Consider the following 21972-nt stretch of genomic DNA (forward strand, 5'->3'; position numbering starts at 1 on the left):
AAACTTCTAACAAGCTTCTTATCTGATTTTCAAGCCAATAACCAATAAGCAGGAAAACGACTGTTCTAGACAGGGATTTTAACGACAATCCGTGGTTAATAGTGATATAAAAGGATCAGGCAGAAATCATAAAAAGAAGTCCCCAAAATTTAAACACTAAACTGGGATCCAAAGTATCCAGTGAGTCCCTGAAATGACATGTACATTTCAGTGCCCCTGGCTTTTTCTGGGGCAGAGGTCCCACAGGTTTAAATCTGACTTTTAAAACAGTTACAAGCCACCAGCACTCAGCCTACACTTCTTAAGTGCGTCATTATATTTCAACACTGAAATAACTGATGTGTATAAAAAAGCTGGCCATGAGTCATCAAGAAAAATTTTAAATCATGTTTAGAGTACTTTGGGCTAAACAAAAGCAAACCAGGCAGCTCACACTCCAGCCGCTTGTTAACCTTGCCAACTCCTGCTCCTTGCCCTGGAGGAGGGAGCAGTAAAGGGAACAAATGCTGGTTTTAGTCTTTGGTTTGTACCTTCACCACTGAAAGCTTCACTTAAAATACGTGCTTAAAAAGGGTCTTAGAAGCTGTTGTGAAGTTTCAAATTAATAGTCTCATATGCAGACATTAATTGATCAATATTAAAAATATATCAATGCCAGTTGGGAATGCTTTCAAAACAACAGAAAAATATGGTTTAATTTTTTCAAGAAGTAAGTCCAACAGAACCTACGTTTTTAAAAATGAACTATTCCAACTGTCCTCAATCACCTTAGTACAGTGATGGGCAACCTTTTGAGCTTGGTGTGTCAAACTTCACCAAAAAACTGAGCATAACTCGGGTAGTGTGTCACTTTGAGGAAAAAACTAACTCCAAGACTCTAGTCGCAAATGTTTCATCCTCAGGAGCAGCAAATGTTTCATCCTCGGCCTGCGGCCGCGTGTCATCAGAAATGGCTACGCATGTCAGTGCTGACACGCGTGTCATAGGTTCGCCATCACTGCCTTAGTATGTCTTTACCTTAAAAGCCAAAATCAGTGGTTAGATGCTGGACTGGTTGTAGCGTAACCAAAGGTTTGGTCCTTGAACATTTGTTAAGTGCACATCATATACCACTGGTCTACAGTTAATAGAGGATTCAAAATGGAAGCACACAATCCCTTCGCCAATGACCACGCTTTCTACTCCGTGTCTGGCCATCTTTATTTTTGGTGCTTTCAGGTGAGGAAAGACATCCTTAGTAATCATTCAAGGTCTAGACTAGATAAGGCCAAAATAACATGGCCAGAGTCAGGGTTGGTATCCTCTTAGACTAGATTTTTCTCTCAGTTCCAAGCTACTCCACTATAACTAAACATATAAACAGGCCGCTACTTTCACTCAGAGGTAAAAAGGCCCTCCGGGCCACTCCTGCATTTATTAGGAATGTGGATAACTGCCGCCATCAGAGCCCGCCAACTGGGAAAACATCAAAATCTATACCCTCACAATCCCAGGCCAACAGTTTGAATAAGGACACCACATACTAAGTACACCACACACTAGTAAGTGACAATAGATTTTCAATCAAGTCTCGACTTTCTGAAATATCATGAACTAAAATATTAAACATTAATTGTTCAAATTTTAAATGCATGATCACATAAAGTGCTGCAACATCTTGAAAATGGGGAAAGCAGACTGAATACCAGAACTGTCAAGTAAACAACTTACCATCTCAGGAATTAAAATACTTTCCCAGTTAAGGTTCCTACCAAACTTCTGATGCCAAGTAAGAAACAACTCCAAGCAAAGCCGCCCTGTATTTTAACATTTTTAACCAGTATTGTTGAATATGGTGCCGATGTTCTAACTCATACGCTTGGACAGGGAGGGGAGGGAAGAAGCTTAACACTGATATAATTCAGTGTTTGGACAACCTAGCCAAACTTTTTACGGCCAATCCAAATAAAGAAGCAAGGTGTATTGGCTAAGAGGCCATATCTTCCTCCAGAACATGTCTACTTTATTAACCTTGTGGGAAAACTGAGTCAGTAATTCCAATTCTGACAAACCATTAACTGTGATGGCGTAACAGGTGCCCATAACACTAAGGAGGGAAGAGCTTCACCAACAGGAAGTAAGGAAGCAGAACTGTCAGACTCATGCTTGCTTCCTCCTCAGGCATGCAAACCCTACAGACACAGGAGGTCATCAGTGTTTGATGAGGATGTTTGCTGTTCCAGCCAGCGCAGCACTGAAACTGATCCTTCTTTTTCCAACAAGTCTGTGGACAAATTCATCAGGCAAATTTCTTTAGAGCAGTATTTTCCAAACAAAATCTAAGACTTCCAATAAATTACAATAAAATGATATTTTGATTTCCAACTTTTTTAAAAACTCCCATCACAATCAATTCCAAAGGCTTGCCTCCTCAATGTCAGAGGTTCTAGCAAAGAGTTTCTGTAGGTTGAAGTCTATGTATGGAGAATAACCAGATGCAATAAATGCGCCTCGACCAGACGTGCTATATAGACAAAGCTGCTGTCGTATTTGGGGGCCAACTGAGGAAATCTACGTCCCAGTGATGAGATGAAAACTTACCAAGCTAGCTGACAGGAAAATCAAAATAAAACTCCTTACATAACTGCATATACAGTATGATTTCATTTCGATTAAAACATGCACACATATGCATAGACAATTATCTGGAAAGCAATACAATGGTGAGCTCTGGGTGGTAGGAATACGTGGTTATATTTGCTTCTCTGTGTTTTCCAAGTTTCAACAATGTACATGTAACACCACTTCTGTAATAATACTTCAAGCCACCAAGGGCTCATTCAAGTCAAAAATCAGTATTTATGAAGTGCCTACTATAGGTGAGACACACAGAGATCTGCTTTTATTCTCACCAAGGCCTCCAAGTTTTTTCAGTTAATCCTTCTCCCCAAGCCTCTGGGCTAAGCAACAGTCGTTTTTAAAATATAACATTTCCTTAAACTCCAAAGAGTTTTTTTTCTCTCTGTTCTCTCCCAGGCACACTAATAATTTTTCACCGTTTTCCCTTTATAGCTACTCTTTCAACCCCGGCAACTAATATAAAAGCTAAAACACTCTTCTGTCGGCTGAAAGCCTGTGACAGAGGAGGAACGAACACAGTGAGGGGAGGGAGGATCCTTCTCTCCGGCTTATTCAAAGTTAAACATGTCTGTGGCAACTTTACTTACTAGAAAGCAGTGTATGATCTATGATCTTAAGATGGAATCAAGGTCAAGTTCTACTGCATGTCAGGCAACACCCTTTAGCTCTGACTAGTGAAAAGATGAAGAGCGATATGGGGAAACCTCACAAATACCTGAAACCTGTAATTGCTCTGGATGTGGAAATGAAAGTGCTGGAATCACATACAATACATCTGTGTATGAAAAATACACAAATTTAAGGAAGAAAGCTCAAGGCCAAACAATCAGAAAGTCATCTTATTTAAAAGTGGCATTACATGAGACTGAAATATCTGGGACAAAACGATTCTGGGTTGCAGTTATTTGCTAGAAAGTGTCACCTACAAGAATATCCCAAGCTTCTCTCCGATCCGTGCTGCCTCCTCTGCAACAAATTATCCCACCAAAAGTGTTAACTATGGTTACATTGAAGACTTCCTTTCTCCATTAAATATCGATCAGTGGTAACTGGATGAAAATGAAACTTACTATTGTAACCTCTAACCGCTGGTGATCACTACCTAAATCAGCTTTCAGGGAAATAATTTTCTCTGAATCTTAAAACTAGTTCATTTATTAGCCTTGAGCTACAAGTAACTAGAGAGCTAGCCTTTCACAGCGGGTTTTCTAAAAAAAAAAAAAAAAAAAGATCACATCATAAAAACCTTGGGGAAAGAAGCCCCCAAGCATCCCCATTAATGGAAACCTCAGATTCTCTGCCACTTCCCTGAAAACGTAGCTGTCTTAAGTCCTTCAACTGCAGCTTATCACTTTACAAAAAGAAATTTTGAATTCTCTCTTGACTGGGGGGGTAAGCGGAGGACAGACCCTGGTCCCCGCCGAGGCGCGGTGCAGCGCCCGCCTCTCCGTTACTAGAAAGCCCAGGCTGCTTTTAAACGATCTCCGGGTGACGACGCATTCCTAACGGGTTTCGAAGGCACGTTTAAATCGCCCGCTTTTTTGTTTGCTCGCTGCATTCACCCGGCCCCGGGGCTGCGGCCACCCCCGTGCGCCTGGGAGGGGAAGCCGCGAGGAGAGCCGGGCGGAGGTCCCTGGGGTGGGGATGGGGACGTTGCGGGAGGGGGAGATGGCGGGGTGCGCTAGGGGCGACCCGGGGTTGGGGTGCGGCCGCCGCCCTGCACGGGGTGCTCACCGCGCAGCGCCCGCCCGCCCGCCGGGATGCGCGCAGGCCCGCGGCACCGCCTCCTCCCGCCCTCCCTCGCCGTCCTCCTCCCGAGGCGACAGAAACAACAGCGGGGGAGGAGGGGAAAGTAACTCCCGGCACCTTCGCCGGAATTAGCCCGGGTGCAGTGATGACACCTTCTCCCGGCGCGACCGAGCGCCGCGCTCTCCGCAGCGACGTGCCCGCCGCCGCCCTCTCCGTTCGAAAGTGGCCACCCCCCGCCGCCGCCTGCGCCCGCCCCGCCGCCGCCGCCGCACCAATCCGCGCGGCCCCAGTGGCAAATCAAACGATCCCTCGCGTCCAGAAGCCACTAGCGCCGCTGGAAACGGCCGCGCCGGCCCCCTCCCCGCGGCCCTCCCGGGCGGCACCTCCGGGCTGGGGCGGGCGCTCGGCGAGAACGGCGGAGAGGTGGGAGCGGCGGCGAGCGGCCCCGAGCGGGCTCGGCTCCCGCTCCCGCTCCCGCCCCCAGGCAGTTCTGGAAACTGTGGATCACCTCTGTCACAGGAAGCCATCCGGCGAGGAAGGCGGCGCGGAACCAACAAACAAACGCCTGCGGCAGCCGCCGGAATCGGCGTGGGGACAGCGACGGGCTGCGGGCCGTTCCCCGGGCGGGGGCGCGGCGGTCGCCCCCGCGGCGCGGGCTTTGTGCGCGGCGGGCCGGGCATCCCCGTCCCCGAAGCCCCCCACCCCGACCACCGCAACGCTGCTGGGACCGTTAGGTGACGCTCCGACCGCGGCCGAGAAAGCAGCACCTCGGCCGCCCCCCGCCCCCATTTCCACCCCGAGCCGCCTCTCCTCCACCGCCGGAGGCGGGCTCCAAAAGTTGGCCCCCGGGCCACCCAGCACCTGCCCACGTGCCGCGGAGGCTCGCTCGCGGGTCTCCCCGGCCCTTTCCCCCCCCGCCGCCCTCGGCCGCCAGGTCACCTATTACCGGTGGGAGGGGAGAGAGGCTGCTATTTAAACGCCCGCGGAAGTTGAAGCACCCCCACTGGCGGGTGCCGTGCACCTGCCTCCCGCCGCCGCGCTCCGCCACTTTGAGCAGCAGCCCGGTCCTCGGCCCCGCCTCCTGCCCGCAGGCGGGCGCGGGGGGCGGGGGGGGGGGAGCGGGAAGGAGGTGGAAGGGATCGAATTTCTCCAGCAAATGGGACCGTTCCGACAGGATTCGGTTCCCCGGTCAACATTCCACATTCCATCCCTCTCCCGAATTTTGCAAGCCAGCGCCAACAACCCGGAAAGCCTGCTGGCTGCCGAACAACAGCCCCCCAACTCACAAACACACACTCACAGGCACAGGACACGTGCACTGAAGGGCTTTGCAACTTGCAGTCCCAGGGTACACACTGCACGTTCGTTTAAGGCAGCGAATACTAAGCGACCCCACCCCCACAATTTGCAGATGGTGCCAAAGGTTGCAATTTGCAATCCGTTTTAAGTTCATGGTTAATCGGTACTTTGCTCTACCAATGCAACTCCTTCCTAATTTTACCGATGAAGGCTTTTACACTTCACAGGCACTCTCGCTGTAAGTAAAAAGGTCTGATCACTGGAAACCCAATTTGGAAGAATCTAATTGCCAAGCTGTCCCTCCGCCCCCCTGCTCACTGCCCTTGAATTGATGCAATGAATATTTTGGACATGTGGTGACGCGGTGACAAGAGCCGGGGCTGTGGCCGCCCTACACAATGTACCTCTACACACACACACACACACACACACACACACACACACACCTATATTTAGACAAATATAGTCGTCCCCCTCCCTCCACGGTCACACACACCCTGGATTCATGTATGTATGCGAACCTGCGTTCTGCCATTGCCATCTGTCTACCAAGTTGCTACTATGCTTTCCACTTTCATGCAGCCTAATGCACTTTGGGCCAACTATACTCGGCTTCTGCTCCTGAACGCGTTTAATTGATGCTTCACCTGAAAACCGCATGTTCTTCACAGATCCAAAAGAAGGAAAAGCTCTTAAGTCTTCGGCCCCCCAAAATTGAAAAATAATCATAGTAAAACTTACTGATCCAACATAAATCAATTCTCAGGCTCCAAAAATCCTCCTCTCCTCCTCCTCCTCCTCCTCTGGCCCCCGCCCCGGCAATGCCCAAGTTACTGGTGGGATAGTAAGGCTGCGCTCGCCGGCTGCCTGCCCTCCCTCCTCGCTACGTATCGAGAACCCAATCTTTTGGCGCCATATTAATGACGTACTATATTATTTCCACTAGGCAGCGACCTTCGGCATTAAATTACTCCCGAGAACTCCCGAGCAAAGCAACAAAACCATCAAATATGGCTGAGCCTCTCGGCTCGTCCTGCAGCCGCCGCCGCCGCCGCCGCCGCCGCCGCCGCGGGATCGGGACGCGCACACGTACCCACACGCGGACACACGCGGACACGCGCGGACGCCCGCGCGGCGCGCCCCTCGCCCCCCGCGGCCCGCGCGCGTACCTGCTGCGGAAGGGTTCGGCCGAGGCGCTGGGCTCCGCGCCGCATGAGTTCGGGCCGCGGCGGGAGGGCGGGCGGGGAGCCGGGCGGGCCCCTGCGTTCGCCGGCGCGCACACACCCGGCACTCGCGCGGGGAGGCACTCTCGGACGGGCGTTTGGCTTGTTATGGAGGAAGGACTGTGTGAATCGAACTCATTTCTGGGTCACTGCTGCCACAGGGGGGAGCACTTTAATCCCTTGCCAAAACGAGAGGGTGGGGACAGGAGGGCGGAGGGAGCGCGGGGAGCCCGCGGCGCGGGGGGCTCCGAGACCCTGGTTAACTCTTCGCGGCCCTGCCGCAGCCCGCTCGACCTGCGTCCGCGGGGGCAGGCCCGGCTCAGCTGTGAGAGTCTCTTCCGTCAGCTCCCTTGTGAGCCTAGGAATTCTTGAGGTGTCTCCCAGCTGGGGAGTGGATTTTTACGTTATCCCCTTCTAACTGTCCCCGTCCCAACTCTTGTCCGACATCACAGAATCTAGACATGGATTCTTTCAAATCAGTTTAAAAGTGTGTAGATAAAAATGTGGCTATTAAGGCGTAAAATTTGGGTGAAAGGTTTTATTTTTAGGCTGAATGGTAAAATAAATAACTCTTTTGTAGTAACAGTTTCGCATTAGAATGGCATTTTTAAATACAGAGAATCCAGTGTTGGAGCTGGAACACGTCTTTACCTAAGTTAGTATCAAACTGATAATTGCAAATGAGCATTAATTCATTAGAAGAATTTTATAAATTGACACCACCTTTCTGTTACACAGTACCACACCACTGGACATCACCTTCCAAATATGAGGATTGAGCCCAAAGCTAAAACTGGAGTTGCAGACTAATACAAAATTAGTCATCAGAGATTCATTTTGGGGGTGAAAATGAGTGGTTATCGATTTTCCACTGAATACAGACTTGCTTTTTCATGGGAAGGTTGACATATTTCTTTCGTGGACCCCTGCCCTAAAGAAATAAGGGTGCATATGATATTCAGCCTCAAAAGGAAAAAAGACCTCCGTAGGGATTAAAATTCCCATTCAGTAAATAGGAACAGTGATCACTAATTACAAAATTTAGTATCTAACCCAAAGGCACTTCTGAATATATCCGGTTTGACCTCACAGGGTCACACACCAACCCATCCACCCACATGACGAACTTAAAAGCTGATGAACGTGGCAAAAGTAATTGAGCCTTTCCATTATTTTTCAGAAAACAAAGTAAGCCAAAGGAAATCTTAAGTATAGACATAGCCTGTTTCACTAACAAGAGTAAAAGACACCACATCGGCCCAATTCATGTGCTCACTTAATCCTGTTCAAAGTGATCACAGATGTAAAGGACTAGGCTACCATTCTTACTATTGTTAGTACTGCATTGCAGTTATTATTTTCATTGGTTCGCCTCACACGAACTTTACTGCAGAAGTGAAGTACACAGGTTCAGAGCCAGACAAACTCTGCATTGGACTGCCTCTACCTGTTATCGGTGTGTATCTGTTGGGTAAATAACAGTACTCGGAGCCTCAAAAGGAATAAAATGAGGTTCATAGCCCCTACCTAAAGGGTTGTTAAGAGGAATGAGATAAACCCATAAAAGTGCCCAGCAGAGGCCCTGGCAGTAGGAGGTTATCAATTCCCTCAGCCATCTCTCCAATATCCCTTTCTTGGTCTTCTCTCCATTGAAAATTACAACTTCTAAATTCCAGTTTAGACTTACTTCACTCATTCCCCCTAAAATATCTAAGTTGCACTGGCCACTGGCTATTTTACATGTCTTTTACTGACTGTCTCCATTCCCAAAACATCAGGCAACAAAATCAAAGAAGTGAATAAATGGATAAGAAAATTAAAGAAGTAAAACGGCACCCAAACACCCCACGCAGACAGAGACACTGATCAGGACTGATGGTTCCAGGAACATCCTTTCAATTATGCCAATTCTTCCGAATAGTTATGGCTGAGGCAGTGTCATGTGCTATAAATAACCCTGGACCAGAAGACCCTGGACAAATCTCTTTGGGTCTTAGTTTTCCCATTGAGATGATAGACAAGATCAAATTTAACTCCTAATTTCTGATTGCTCTTACCTAACTTAAAAAGTGATTATTTAACGAGAAGACAACTTGAATGGAGAAAGGACATGTAAAAAAAAAAACACTGTCATTAAATCATTAGCTGCTGACATTTTTAAAATAACAGGTGTCTTTTGCCATCAGACCTCCAAAGAAACTTATTTCTAAAATAGGAAAGGCGGTGACATGGTTTGCCTTCTGGCAGCACAGACAATACATGCTAGAATAAGAGGTACTAAGCTGAGAGTTAGGCAAACGAGTTTCTGGTTCCACTCTGTCACTTCGTGTCTTGCCTTACCCAATCGCTGAGGATTGCCATCTCCCGATCTCTTGAATGGGTTTGTTAATTCATACTTTATTTTCGGAGATGAAAGGATAGCTAAGGAAATAGCTACTAAGTAGTCAGTGTAGTTGAAATATTAAGATTCTAGTCTTTTCTGATCTGATCAATATTCTTGGTGATAATTATAATTCTATATGTTCCATGCATTTTGCTGTAGCATACACAGGTTTTTTTTTTCCATGTAATGGATTTTTATGGAATAAAAATTTGGATATTCATATTTCTGATTGTGAAATCATTCATAATTACACCTATAAATGTTTACTTACTGATTTCCTTTGTGTCTACTCTATAGGTAAAGAATTATAAGGTCTTGACAAGAAATTCAGAATTATTTATACTTGAAGTGAAGTAGATTCGCATGCTAAAGTACTATCTCATTCCTTTAGAGAAATGAGCAAGAAATTCTTACTGACAATACCATTGCCAATTGGTATACATTACGCTGCATAGAGAATATTCTATTGCACAAGTACTCTCCTGGATAAAATGGGTTGTGTTCTAAGAGTTTATTTGTACTTTGATTGTAACTTTGAATTTATGCCCCAAATAAACCCTGTTATGAAGAGAGCTTAGTTTGTTAAGTAATTTTAAAAAACAGTAATTTTAATAACTAAATGACAGAAAAGAATAACTTTATTACCTTTTTTGAATGACGTTACCTGGGTGGGAGGGGATCTAATTCAAGGAAGAATATATGGATACTCTGAACAAGAAGAGTGAAGTTGGGAACAATGTTCAGCCCATGCCTGAACCACATGAGAAGAAACAGGAGGTCACAGGTAGGTGATTAGGACCAGAGCTCCCTGTCAGACCAGTCCATGAGGTCACCCATCCCGAATAGCCAGGTAGGTGGTTACAACATTCAGTTGTAAGAATGATTGGAAGGCCAATAACCAAGATACCTTTTTGTTGATGTCAGTACCAACTAAATTGTTTTTTTCTTGAGGTTCTTTCTTCTTCTTTTTTTTTTTCTTCTTCTTTTGTCTGCTTTGGATTGTTTACATTTTGTTGGTTTTCATACTTTTAGCACAAGTTAAGATATCAAAGACAAGTCTCACAAGGGGACAGGAGAGAAGATAAATTACTTCAACTAGATGGAAGTGTCCAAGACATTTGACATTTGAGGAGGTTTAAAATAGGAAAAGATTGCCTAAACCGGTTTGGCTCAGTGGATAGAGCGTCGGCCTGCGGACTGAAAGGTCCCGGGTTCGATTTCGGTCAAGGGCATGTACCTTGGTTTCGGGCACATCCCCGGTGGGGGGTGTGCAGGAGGCAGCTGATCGATGTTTCTCTATCATCGATGTCTCTAACTGTCTATCCCTCTCCCTTCCTCTCTGTAAAAAATCAATAAAATATATTTAAAAAAATAAATAAAATAGGAAAAGATTTTCCCTAATATTGAAAAGAAAAGATGATAATGGAGAGAATTTTGAAAATTTAGAAAGGTGAAGGAAGGAAATAAAGCTCACCTATTATAAATATTGCCACATATGTTCAGTCTTTTTCTAGGCATTTTTAATAAAATGGCAATAATGTCACACATTCCACTTTACAATCTTCCTTTTCACTTACCTCTTTCATTATTTGCATTTCAGCCCTGTACTTTATTAAGTAAACATTATTTATTTATTTTTTAACTTTCAGGTCTTTGCCTGCATACCACACCTTCATCTACTGGCCACTTTAGCCCCACACGCTCATACTTACTCGCTGGACCTTGTCAACCATTGGAAAGTGCTGCCATCTTTAATATCAGATTGAAGTCTCTCACTTTACTCTCTCTGAGACTTCCAAAGCTTATGCTTCTCACTCAACCTTTCCTTTTACCTGAACAGTCACTGCAATCTAGCCCTCCAGTCTGCTCCTCTGACTGGTTACAGAGCTGTGTGAACTCAAAATGTGATCACCAGTAGCTGCACCTGAGAGCGTGGCAGAGACACATTATTTCCAGCCCCACCCCAGACCTACCAAATCAGAAAGGAGGATCCAGCAATCTGTGTTTTAACGAGCCCTCCAAGTAATTCTGGCCCACACCCACATTTGAAAGCCGCTCACGTAGATCTTACTTCCAACCTCCACACTGGAGCACAGAATCAGGCACCAGACAAGGTGGCAAGTCCCTGACCCACCTATTCCCTGCCCACAGGCCAGTTGAAATATAAACAAGTTTTACAGTAAACCACAGGGTTTTGAGGAAGTGAATACGTGGACCCTAAACTTGTGTGTGTGCGGTGGGAGGAGGGTGGGAGAAGGGTGGTCAGAGAAGACGGCTCAGAATAAATGACCTTAACCTGAACCCTGAAGGATTATAGGGATTCGCCAGGTGAGGAAGGGGGTGGGAGACCAAGAGTTGATTTTTGTTTATAACAAAAATTCCGGCTTCTGTGTGGAGAACCGATGGGTGTGGGTGAGACACAGGTAGGGAGGCTAGATAGGAGGCTTCTGCAGTGACCAGGTGAGATAGGGGCTTAGACGGCAGTCGCTGACTGTGGTGGAGACAGCAGGCACACCAGCCTGTGATGGAGGCACAGCTAACACCGCCCCAGCCCTCCAGAGGGCTCCAGCTTGTTCAGTTCAACACGGGCTTGGGAAGGGGTGAGAGCTCCTCCCTGCTCCCACTAAGTAGAGGCCATGGTGCTGGGCAGTGAGGGAATAAAATAATCAGTCTGCCTGACCCCACCTTGCTGGAGCCTGCCCAGTTCCCATCACAGGTCAGTTAGCGACTTCTGCTTAGTCCTGCACATAGCGATGCTAATCACTAAAGGAATCCAACCGGTAGCCTAGGAATGACTGAAACAGCCTCCCTGCTGGAAACTGCCTCCCGCCCCCGGGAGATAAGGAAGGTATGTGCAAAAATGATGACTGTTCATCAAAAGACTTACGGGAAACTGGGACTGGGACCAGGCAACTGGAGTTTGTTGACCAAAAGCAAAGAACTCTCGCCACCACCCTGGGGCCCCTGCTGAGATCCAGATGTCCGTGGTCATCAGCCACCTCCTGACCTCAAGTCCCTCCCGTCTCCCTTTCTCCTGGCATGAAGAAGCCTGAATTCCGTGTTTTTTGAAGATGGCTCTTTAGGACGCTAGCCTGCCATCTCCTCGACTTGCTGGCTTTCTGACTAAAGTCGCTTTCCTTACCCCAACTCCTTGTCACTTGACTTATTAGCAGTTGGAGGTCTCACTGATGACACCGGGCGGAGGGCTCCCAACCCGGTGGCCACCTAAAGAGCGGAGCCTCAGGCCTGGACTCAGGCGGCAGTCAGGGGGTGGGGGATGGGGGGCTCTGCAGGTCCTTCTGGGCCCCGGTCTCCCAGCCCCGATCCATCCCAGGCCCCTCCTCCCTCACTTCCCAGGGTTGCTACTCCAGCGCCTCTGGATCCCTCCGCTCCATTTTTCCTCTTCTCTTCCGAAACCCCTTAATGGCCCATTATAAGCTGAGCCCCAATCATTAGCAAATGAAAAACTGACTTCCCTATTCTCTGAGGCTAAGGGGGTGGGCTGGAGGATGTGGGGGGAAAGGAAGCTGGATGGCAGTGCCCCCCATGGTTTCGTTCCAGTGCTAATGAAGCAAAGAAAAGGAGGGAAAGCAAGCGGTTTCTGTTAGAATTGTTTGAGAATTCACTTTTCCCCCCTGTTCTGAAGCACATTTAGTTGTAGACAAGACTTGATGGCTTGGATGTCAGAAGTGAGGAAGAAGCTGGAATGAAAGGTGACCCACAACAGCTGGTGATTGCCTGAGGGAGGGGGGAGGGGAGATAGAAGAAGGTAAAGGGGGATAAATGGTGATGGAAGGAGACTTGACTTGGGATGGTGAACACACAATACATTATCTAGATGATGTGTTGTAGAATTGTATACCTGAAACCTGTATAATTTCATTAACCATTGTCACCAAAATAAATTCAATAAAAAAGAAATTAAAAGAAAAAAAAGAAAGGTTTAGAGAACTGAGTGGCATTCATTGAGCTCTGAGCTCTGGGGTGCAGGAGTGAAAAAGACAAGGAAAGACCTGCCCTCCTGAGCTTATATTCATTTTCAGAGTGAAAGAAATGAGAGTGGGGACATTGCTGAGTTCCATTTGAGGAGACACACAGTTGAAAATGCCTAAAAGGCAGAAGGGAAAGGCGGGGCTACAGCTTAGAGATTAGCTGAGGCCATGGGAGTGGAGATCACTCAGAAGTGTCTACAGAGTTCGAAGCAGAGCCTGCCTGAGCTGGAAACGAAGGAGTCGTATGAAAAGGATGGGCAGAGGAAGCTGCAAAGCTTCCATGGTGTCACTGAGGACAGTCCAGATTAGTTGAAATATTTTAGCCTTCTTCACGCCCAAATCAGGATTTCTAAGCACCATTCGAGAAAAACACAGACTTATTGGGTCCACTATGTACTCAGCCTCGGCCACCTCAGGGATGTCCTGAAATCACCATTTTCCCAGTCAGTAATCTCCCACTGTGCTCAGGATCTTTCTCTGAGCTTCCTCGTGGCCCTCAGCCTGCCATCCTTCCTCTTCCGCAGCACCTTTAGCAGAGCTCCCGACTCCTACGTCACAGGAGTGACAGCGGCCATTGCACAGGCCCAGCTTTGACCTTCCACACTCCCCCTTCTTTCCTATCACAAAGGCTGAGAGATGACCTTCCACGGGCTGAGAATGCCCTGAGACTGACTCACTTTCACGAGCCTCTAACTCAAGACTAGCTCTTCTTGCCCTGGCTGGTTTCGCTCGGTGGATAGAGTGTCTGCCTGCAGACACTGAAGGGTGCCAGGTTCCGTTCTGGTCCAGGGCACATGCCTGGGTTATGGGCTCAATCCCCAGTGGGGGTGCATAAGGGAGGCAACCGATCAGTGATTCTCTCTCATCATTGATGTTTCTATTTCTCTCACTCTCCCCCTTCCTCTCTGAAATTAATAAAAATATATTTTTTTAAAAAAAGATTAACTCTTCATTCAGGTGGGTACCTCCTCCTTCTCTGGCTACTGAGTCCTTCCCAAACATTTAAATGTACTTACGTCTCCCACTGAAAAGAAACCCTCTTAAAGCTCTCTTCCTCTTCCTTTCTCTTTGCAGTCACACTTGTTGAAAGAATGGTCTGCACTCATTCTTGGGCCCACAGCATTCTGAATTATGCTCCCAATCACTCTAGAGAAATTGCTCTTGCCAAGATCACCACTGACATTCTTGGTGCTAAATCCTGTGGCGATTTGTCACCTTTGTTGTCCTTAACATCCCACTGGCACGTGACATGGTTGTCCACACATGCCCTGCTCTCGCCTGGCGTCCATACACCAACAGACTCTGCATTCTCTCCTACCTGCCTGCCTTTTCTTACCCTCTTGCAGGTTTCTCTTTCTCTTTGGCTAAAGCAAGGCCTCAAACAAATTGTTTTTGAGTACCTGAGAAGAAGCATTTTGGGGAAAAAAATCAACTGAAGGAGTAATTCTGGTTGAGGCATTTTATAAGAAAAAAAAAAGAATGGTTCACCAACCAAGTTTAGAATGGAACTTTAAAAAAGAACATCTGGTTAAAGATTATTAGGCTAGTCAATCAGCTGGATGGGTAACCCTAGCTTCCCAGAAGGAGTTCTCAGTCTTATTAAAGTCTGTCAGAAAACTGTTCACGCACTTTATCAGGAATGCTAATTGCTTCCCAGAAGGAGTTGTAAATTACATCACACACCAAATTTCTGTCCCAGACCAGGTTTGAGTCCATTTTCTTTCTCACTTTCAGTCTCCTAAAGGTTGGTTTTCCTTTGGGCCCTGTCCTCAGCCCTCTTTTTGCTTTTTATATACATCTTTTGGTGATCTCATCTACCTTCATTATTGCCCCCCCCGCGCCCCCCCAACACGCCTGTCTCTATGGCCAGTGTCACACTTCACTTTTAGACTTGAATCTACCCAACAGCTTCCTAAACACCCCATTGGATTTCCCACAGGAAGCTCAAACTCAGCGTGTCCCAAATGGAGCTCAATTTCCCTCCCACTTTGCGCCTCCTCATCTGTCCCATATCTCAATTAGTGGTACCACCAGACACAATGGCCAACCCAGGAGCCAAAACACTGTCCTTGACACTTGCTTTACCTTGACACCTCCTCTACCACCACCACCAGTCCAACCCAATCAATCACCAAGTCACTTCTTCATCAGGTCTCACCTCTCCATCCCTACAGCCCTTATCATCATCACAGTGACCCAAGCTACTGCCTAACAGTCTCCTTGCCTCCAGTCCTGTCTCCCTGTAATTCATTCCCTACTCAGTAGTCGGTGTGATCTCTTTAGAGCAAAAATATCACATTTAAAACCCATTAAATGCCATTTTTTTTCTTGTTTACTCTTATGGATAGAACATGTCATCAACATAACCCATAAGGACCTTCGTTTTCCAATTCCTACTTTCTTTTTCTAGCTTGCCTTCCAACAGTCCCCCTTCCATGCCCCTGCCATGTGACTTTTCACATTTCTTTAGTGGTGTGTCCCTTTAGAACCTTTGAAAATGCTTATCCCTAAGCTTGGATCATTCTCCCCTCTCTACACCCTTTCTTTTGGCTCTAAGTCACTTATGTTCTACCAAATAGCCTTATCCTATTCCCTAACCCCCACCTTCTCTAAGCTTCCACAACGTTCAGTACTATCACTGTCATCACATCTCTCTGTGTTTTCTAAGCGTTTGCACCACTCACTTGAACTAGTGATTAAAGGACTGTGTCAGTTGTGTTCTCTACTGTGTTCCTAGTACTGAGCCTAACAATTGGTAGGCAGTTAATAAATGTTTTGAATGTGATGAATGAATGACCATTATATTTGTGTAAACAGTCTAGAAAAAAAAAAGATTATACCTGTCATTTTCTTTGCTAAAGGTAATAAATGTTATGTTTTAGAGAAGCCAAAATCAAAATTAAAGTCACCAAAAACACTATTACTTGAAGACAATCACCACTAAAATTTTGGTGTATATTTTCTTTATATGCTTGTATGTGTGTCTCTATATACATACATTAAAAAAGGGTGGGGGGATCCTAGCTTGTTTGGCTCAGTGAATAGAGCGTCTGCCTGAGAACTGAAGGGTCCCTAGGTTTGATTCTAGTCAAGGACACATGGCCAGGTTTCGGGCTTGATCGGTACGGGGCCTGCAGGAGGCAGCCCATCAGTGATTCTCTCTCATCATTGATGTTTCTATCTCTCTCTCCCTTCCTCTCTGAAATTAATAAAAATATATTTAAAAATAATAATAAAATAGAATAAAAAGGGGGGGGGGTCATAATTCCCCAGGCCCGGTGGGATGCATTAGGCAACCAATCGATGTGTCTTTCTCACATCTATGTTTCTCTCTTTCCTTCTCTCTCCCTCCTTCCCTTTCACTCTCTCTAAAAATCAATGGGGGGGGGGGGGCGGGGGGAAATACCCTCAGGTGAGGATTAACCAAAAAAAAATGATTAATACTGTAATTCTATTGAAATTAGTAATACTGAAATACTATAATTCCATTTTGTGACAATTTTTAGATTTCATTTATCCATATAGTTGGGCTTTCCCATTATTACAAAGAGGTCTTTAGTAAATATCATCACAGCTATATACTCTATGATTAGGAAAATAGAATTTTATTGACAATATAATATTCCACCATATAAGTGGACTTTGCATGAGTTCTGATTTTTTTAAAATATATTTTATTGATTTTTTACAGAGAGGAAGAGAGAGGGATAGAGAGTTAGAAACATCGATGAGAGAGAAACATCGATCAGCTGCCTCTTGCACATCCCCGACTGGGGATGTGCCCGCAACCAAGGTACATGCCCTTGACCGGAATCGAACCTGGGACCTTTCAGTCCGCAGGCCAATGCTCTATCCACTGAGCCAAACCTGTTTTGGCAAGTCCTGATTTTTTATTGTTTACACTTTTGTTTTTCTAAATCCTTACTTTTACCAATAAAGCTGTGAGAAATATTCCTATGAATATTTTGTTTTTCTAAATCCTTATAGAAAAATATTTTGTTTTTCTAAATCCTTACTTTTACCAATAAAGCTGTGAGAAATATTCCTTGAACCTATACATAAAATTTGGTTCAAGTATCTAACCATTCTTTGGACAGAATCTGAAAAAGTCAAATCACTGGATTAGAGGGTTTAAGGCTCTGGATTTCATTTTGCCAAATTGCTTTCTACAAAACATGTTATAATTAAGATCCCACTATCAGCATCCTGTGGACGTGAGGCGTCTTTGCCAGCTGCCCACTAAACTCCATGGAGAGCTGGGGCATGCCTTCAAGGAGGCACATACCACATCCCTAAACAATAAAGGCAACCTGAACACGTACACGAATGCCACAATGATTTGGATAGGGAATTCTATCAGATGCTGAAGTAGGTTGAGAAGGTTTCATAAAAGATGTAGAATAATTAGGACCAGGAGGGGCAAAGTGGAAGAAATGGACACAAGGGAAGGAGACCCTTGAGGTGAGGAAGGTGCATGGAGCATCTCTGCCTGGGGGGTGATCAGGAGGGGCACCAAAAATGACTGAGTGTTTTCTATGTATATGCCAGGTACTGGGCTAAGCATTTTACATGTGACATTTTATTTACTTCTCCCAATCCTGAGAAATAGGTATTGTGATTATTTTCATTCAGACGTGAGTGATGTGAAAAATTAATGTTCGGGGACTGAATCACTTGCTAAAGATCACGAAGCTTTTGAGGGGTGGCACCAGCATTTGAATCAGAAGAATCTGGCTCCAACATTCACGCTTTTAAGTACATCATTCAACTGACTCATCACCAAGTCAGAAGCACGTACCTAATCGAGAACTGTATCCAGGACTTGGTATCAGTGATTGAGTCATAGCTGACATTCAGTGGATGCTTGAGAAAGGAAATGAGAGCAGGAAGTATTCTACATGCTAGGGCTTGTTTCAGAAAGCTTGTTTCAGACAGAGGTCTAAATAGCTAATTTAAAATATGCGGTCATGACTTAAACGTAAAACTATAAAACTTTTAGGAAAAAGCTTTCATGAGTTTTTCAAAGACACCAACAACATAATCCATAAACAGAAAAAATTGATGTATTGTATCTCTCAATATTAATATTTTTTTCTCCAAAGACACTGATACGATGAAAAAACAAGCTATAGACTGGGAGAAAATATTTTAAGACCATATATCCAACAAAAAACTGGTATCTAGAATAAATGGAGAACACACAAAGCTCAACAATTTAAAAAAATATAACAACTCATTTAAAAAATGGGCGAAGAACATGAACACGTTTCCCAAAGAGGATACACTGGCGCTAAATGAGCACATGAAAAACTGTTCAACATCATTAGCCATCCGGAAAATAATGCAGATTTAAACCACAGTGAGCTAACCCTGCGCTATTATCAGAATGGCTAAAATGAAAAATAGTGGCAACATCAAGTGGTAGCAAAGATGGGGAGGAGCCTGATCACATTGGATCACATCGCTGGTGGGAATGTAAAGTGGTCCAGCCACTCTTGAAAACAGTTTGGCAGTTTCTTATAAAACTAAACATAGCTACCACAGGACCCAGCGATTGCACTCTTGGGCATTTATGCCAGAGAAATGAAAATGTGCGTTCACATAAAAGCCTGTGGCAGCTTTACTCAAATAGCCAAAAACTGGACACAACCCAGATGTCCTTCAATGAGTGAATAGTAAACAAACTGTAGTACATCCATATCATGAAATATTACTTAGCAATTAAAAAACAAAAAGAGCCCTGCGGCTAGCTCAGTTGGTGAGAGTGTTGGCCTGATATGCCAAGGTTGTGGGTTCAATCCCCAGTCAGGGCACATACACGAGGCAGCCCATGAATGCACGAATAAGTAGAACAACAAATTTATGTCTCTCTCTCTCTCTCAAATCCATCAATCAATAAAAATAAATAAAGGAAGAAAGAACTATTAATATATACACAAATCTCCAGGAATTTATGCTGAATAAAAAAAAAAAAAGCCAATACCAAAAGGTTTTATGCTGTGTCATTCCATTATGTGACATTCTCAAAATAACAAAATTATCGAAATGGAGACTAGATTAGGGGTTATTAAGGGATAATGAGGGGGCAAGGGAAGGAGGAAAGTGTATGTGACTATAAAAGGGCTACATGAGGAATCCTTGTGGCGATGGAATTGTTATGTATCTTGATTATATCAATGTTGATGACATTTATTTTGTACATGAAGGCATCATACAATGGGGTAAAGGGTACACAAGTTTTCTCAGTATTCTTTCTTGTTTTTCTTTTCTTTTTTTCTTCAGTATTGTCTTATAACTGCATGTGAATCTACAACTGTCCCAAAATGAAAAGTTTAGTTTAAAAAATATATAGCCAACTAGTAGAGAAAAAAAAAATTAAACATTAACATATTCCTAGAAAGTAACCTAATCTAAAAGGTAAAGGGATGAAACAGAGCCACATGAATGAGAAATCCCTTTGGCCCTAAGGTCATGCTGATGGACACATTCCTAAGGTCCCTGCCTGTGCAGGAAGGCACGTCTTCTCAGCACTAGCAGAAACAAGAGGATGAGCAGGGTTGCAGAGGTAGGAAGAGAAAAGGAGCATTGTAAATAGAAGGAAAAAAAAACAACAGAGTGGTTCTTCCTTTATAAATATTCTCTGTCACCTGGTTTTCTGCTTTCTACCCACGTGGCCAAAAGGAGTAAACAGCGATGCCCTTTCTATGGTAAATACTCACCAGGGCTCCGAGGGCAGAGGAAGGATCTAAATCTTGCCTCACATCAGCCAAATCTTACCTAATCTCTTGGACACAGTTCTCCACTCTAGACCCAAGGTTTCACCCTGGGTGCCCTCCCTCCCCCCTGCCCCCCTCCCCCCCCCCAACTCATTTCCCTAGCAGCCCCGCCACCCAGAACAGAGCATCCACACAGACATCTAATATATCACTGCCTGACTTCTAATCCTGGGTCGAGCCCACTAGGCCACTCTGTAACATCCATCTCAGCTTTAAAAACACGAGAAGGACATTGTTGGCAAAAATCCAGGCGTAATGAATTCTATGTTCTAGAAACAGAGAAATTGAACTATTTCCATTTGAAAGTAAGAGCTGGCAGGAAATCAACAGAGCCAAATCCTCTGGGAGGGAAAAATAACAAAACCAAACAGGCGGGTTAGTTAACTTGCAGGTCTGTAAGATGGGCAGATTTCTTTAAACAGCAGTTTTAGACTTGAGAGACTTAACTGGCATCCAAGGCCAAGAATATGAATAATCTATAATAATAAAAGGGTAATATGTTAATTAGACTGGACATCATTCCGGACATCTTTCCTGATGAAGCCGGGGCTGGAGGGAAGCCAGCCCAGGTCTGGGTGGCCCAGGGGAAGCCAGCCGGGGTCCTGGGTGCCTGCCGGTGCCAAGGGAGGGAAGCCCGGGTCCCAGGTGCTGGCAGCCCGGGGGGGGGCAGGGGAGGGCAGGAGGGCCTACTCTTGCACGAATTTTCGTGCATCGGGCTTCTAGTGTCATATAAAACCTTGCTCAAGGGCTGGGATCATCATTTCTTTCTCTTCCCCTTTTTTTTTTTTTCCTCACTCTCTCTTCCTACATTTCTCTAGGTCATAGTCATCAACAGCTGACTATCTCTTTCTGATACCCAAAGAGAATTTTTTTTTCTTTCAGTTTCAGTTCCAAAATTTGTAAGGAAGAACTGGTTAGCCTGTTGGATTAGTATTCTACCTACATTCACCAACTGATATATGGTCAGAAGATGATTCTTACAGAAACCACGTGCTCGTATGGTGCCAAGAAGACAATTTTTATGGAAACCTATGGACGAAAAGGAACTGGGAGGGGAAACAGAAAAAGGAACCATTTAATGCCCATGGGACATTAGTGTCCTCATGCTTTCTTTTTTCTGGAAATCCCTTTTTCTCTTATTGTCTATCTCTGCCTGTTAAAAATCACACATGTCTTTCAAAGTCTAGCTAAAATGTCACCTTTTCCACAAAATATGTCAATTTCTGCCATTAGACCATGAATCCTCAAGAGCAGAAACCATGTATTTTTTCCTTCCTATGCCCTGTTCCCCTAAACAGGCCTCAGAATTTGTGGCTGCTCCTTGAAAGCCTCCCTGGATCTGTCCATTCAGAATCACCCGCCCTCCTCCAGGCTCTGGAGGAACTCTGTGGGACCTTCCTTCATCGCAGTTGCCATCTCTGGCTTCTATTGAAGATACCTGAAAACACATTTTTCTCCCTTTCCAGGGCGTTGAATCCTTGTAGACAGGGTACTTTGCACACAACAGGCAATAATTCTTTGTTAAATAAAATTCCCCATCCCTACCCTCCCAAAATCCAATTAGCAATATGTAAAATCCGGGGGTGGGGCATGGCAGCACTGAGCCACCCACCACTCTGGATCCAAGAGCAGCCCCTCGCCGAAACTGGTTTGGCTCAGTGGATGGAGCGTCGGCCTGCGGACTCAAGGGTCCCAGGTTCGAGTCAAGGGCATGTACCTTAGTTGCGGGCACAACTCCAGTAGGGGGTGTGCAAGAGGCAGCTGGTCGATGTTTCTCTTTCATCGATGTTTCTAACTCTCTATCCCTCTCTCTTCCTCTCTGTAAAAAATCAATAAAATGAAAAAATAAAAAAGAGCAGCCCCTCCCTCGGCGCATTGGGACTTCTGAGGCTCCCTTTCCACACCTGGATGCCACCGGAGGCAAAGAGCAT

General features: G+C 45.4%; 1 protein-coding gene and 1 non-coding gene across 4 annotated transcripts in view; one reads left to right on the forward strand and one right to left on the reverse strand.

The window, feature by feature from the left end:
• Positions 1–6900, reverse strand: part of JADE1 (jade family PHD finger 1) — a 55184-nt gene extending 48284 nt beyond the window's left edge. The window contains exon 1 of one of the 3 annotated variants that reach the window (XM_008143492.3): positions 6837–6900. Coding sequence is in view for 1 of the 3 variants with exons in the window: in XM_054717733.1 (XP_054573708.1) it covers positions 4877–4895 (19 nt within the window). In the remaining 2 variants the exon portion in view is untranslated. Of the gene's footprint in view, positions 1–4876; positions 4908–5314; positions 5372–6836 lie in introns of those variants that run through there. The other 2 variants (XM_054717734.1, XM_054717733.1) reach the window with 2 other exon arrangements.
• Positions 6901–19002: 12102 nt separating this feature from the next.
• Positions 19003–19078, forward strand: TRNAI-GAU (transfer RNA isoleucine (anticodon GAU)). The gene has a single exon. It is a non-coding gene; the product is annotated as a tRNA-Ile (tRNA).
• Positions 19079–21972: the final 2894 nt, after the last annotated feature.

Source organism: Eptesicus fuscus, chromosome 6 (assembly GCF_027574615.1).
Source record: "Eptesicus fuscus isolate TK198812 chromosome 6, DD_ASM_mEF_20220401, whole genome shotgun sequence".
Classification (NCBI taxonomy): domain Eukaryota; kingdom Metazoa; phylum Chordata; class Mammalia; order Chiroptera; family Vespertilionidae; genus Eptesicus; species Eptesicus fuscus.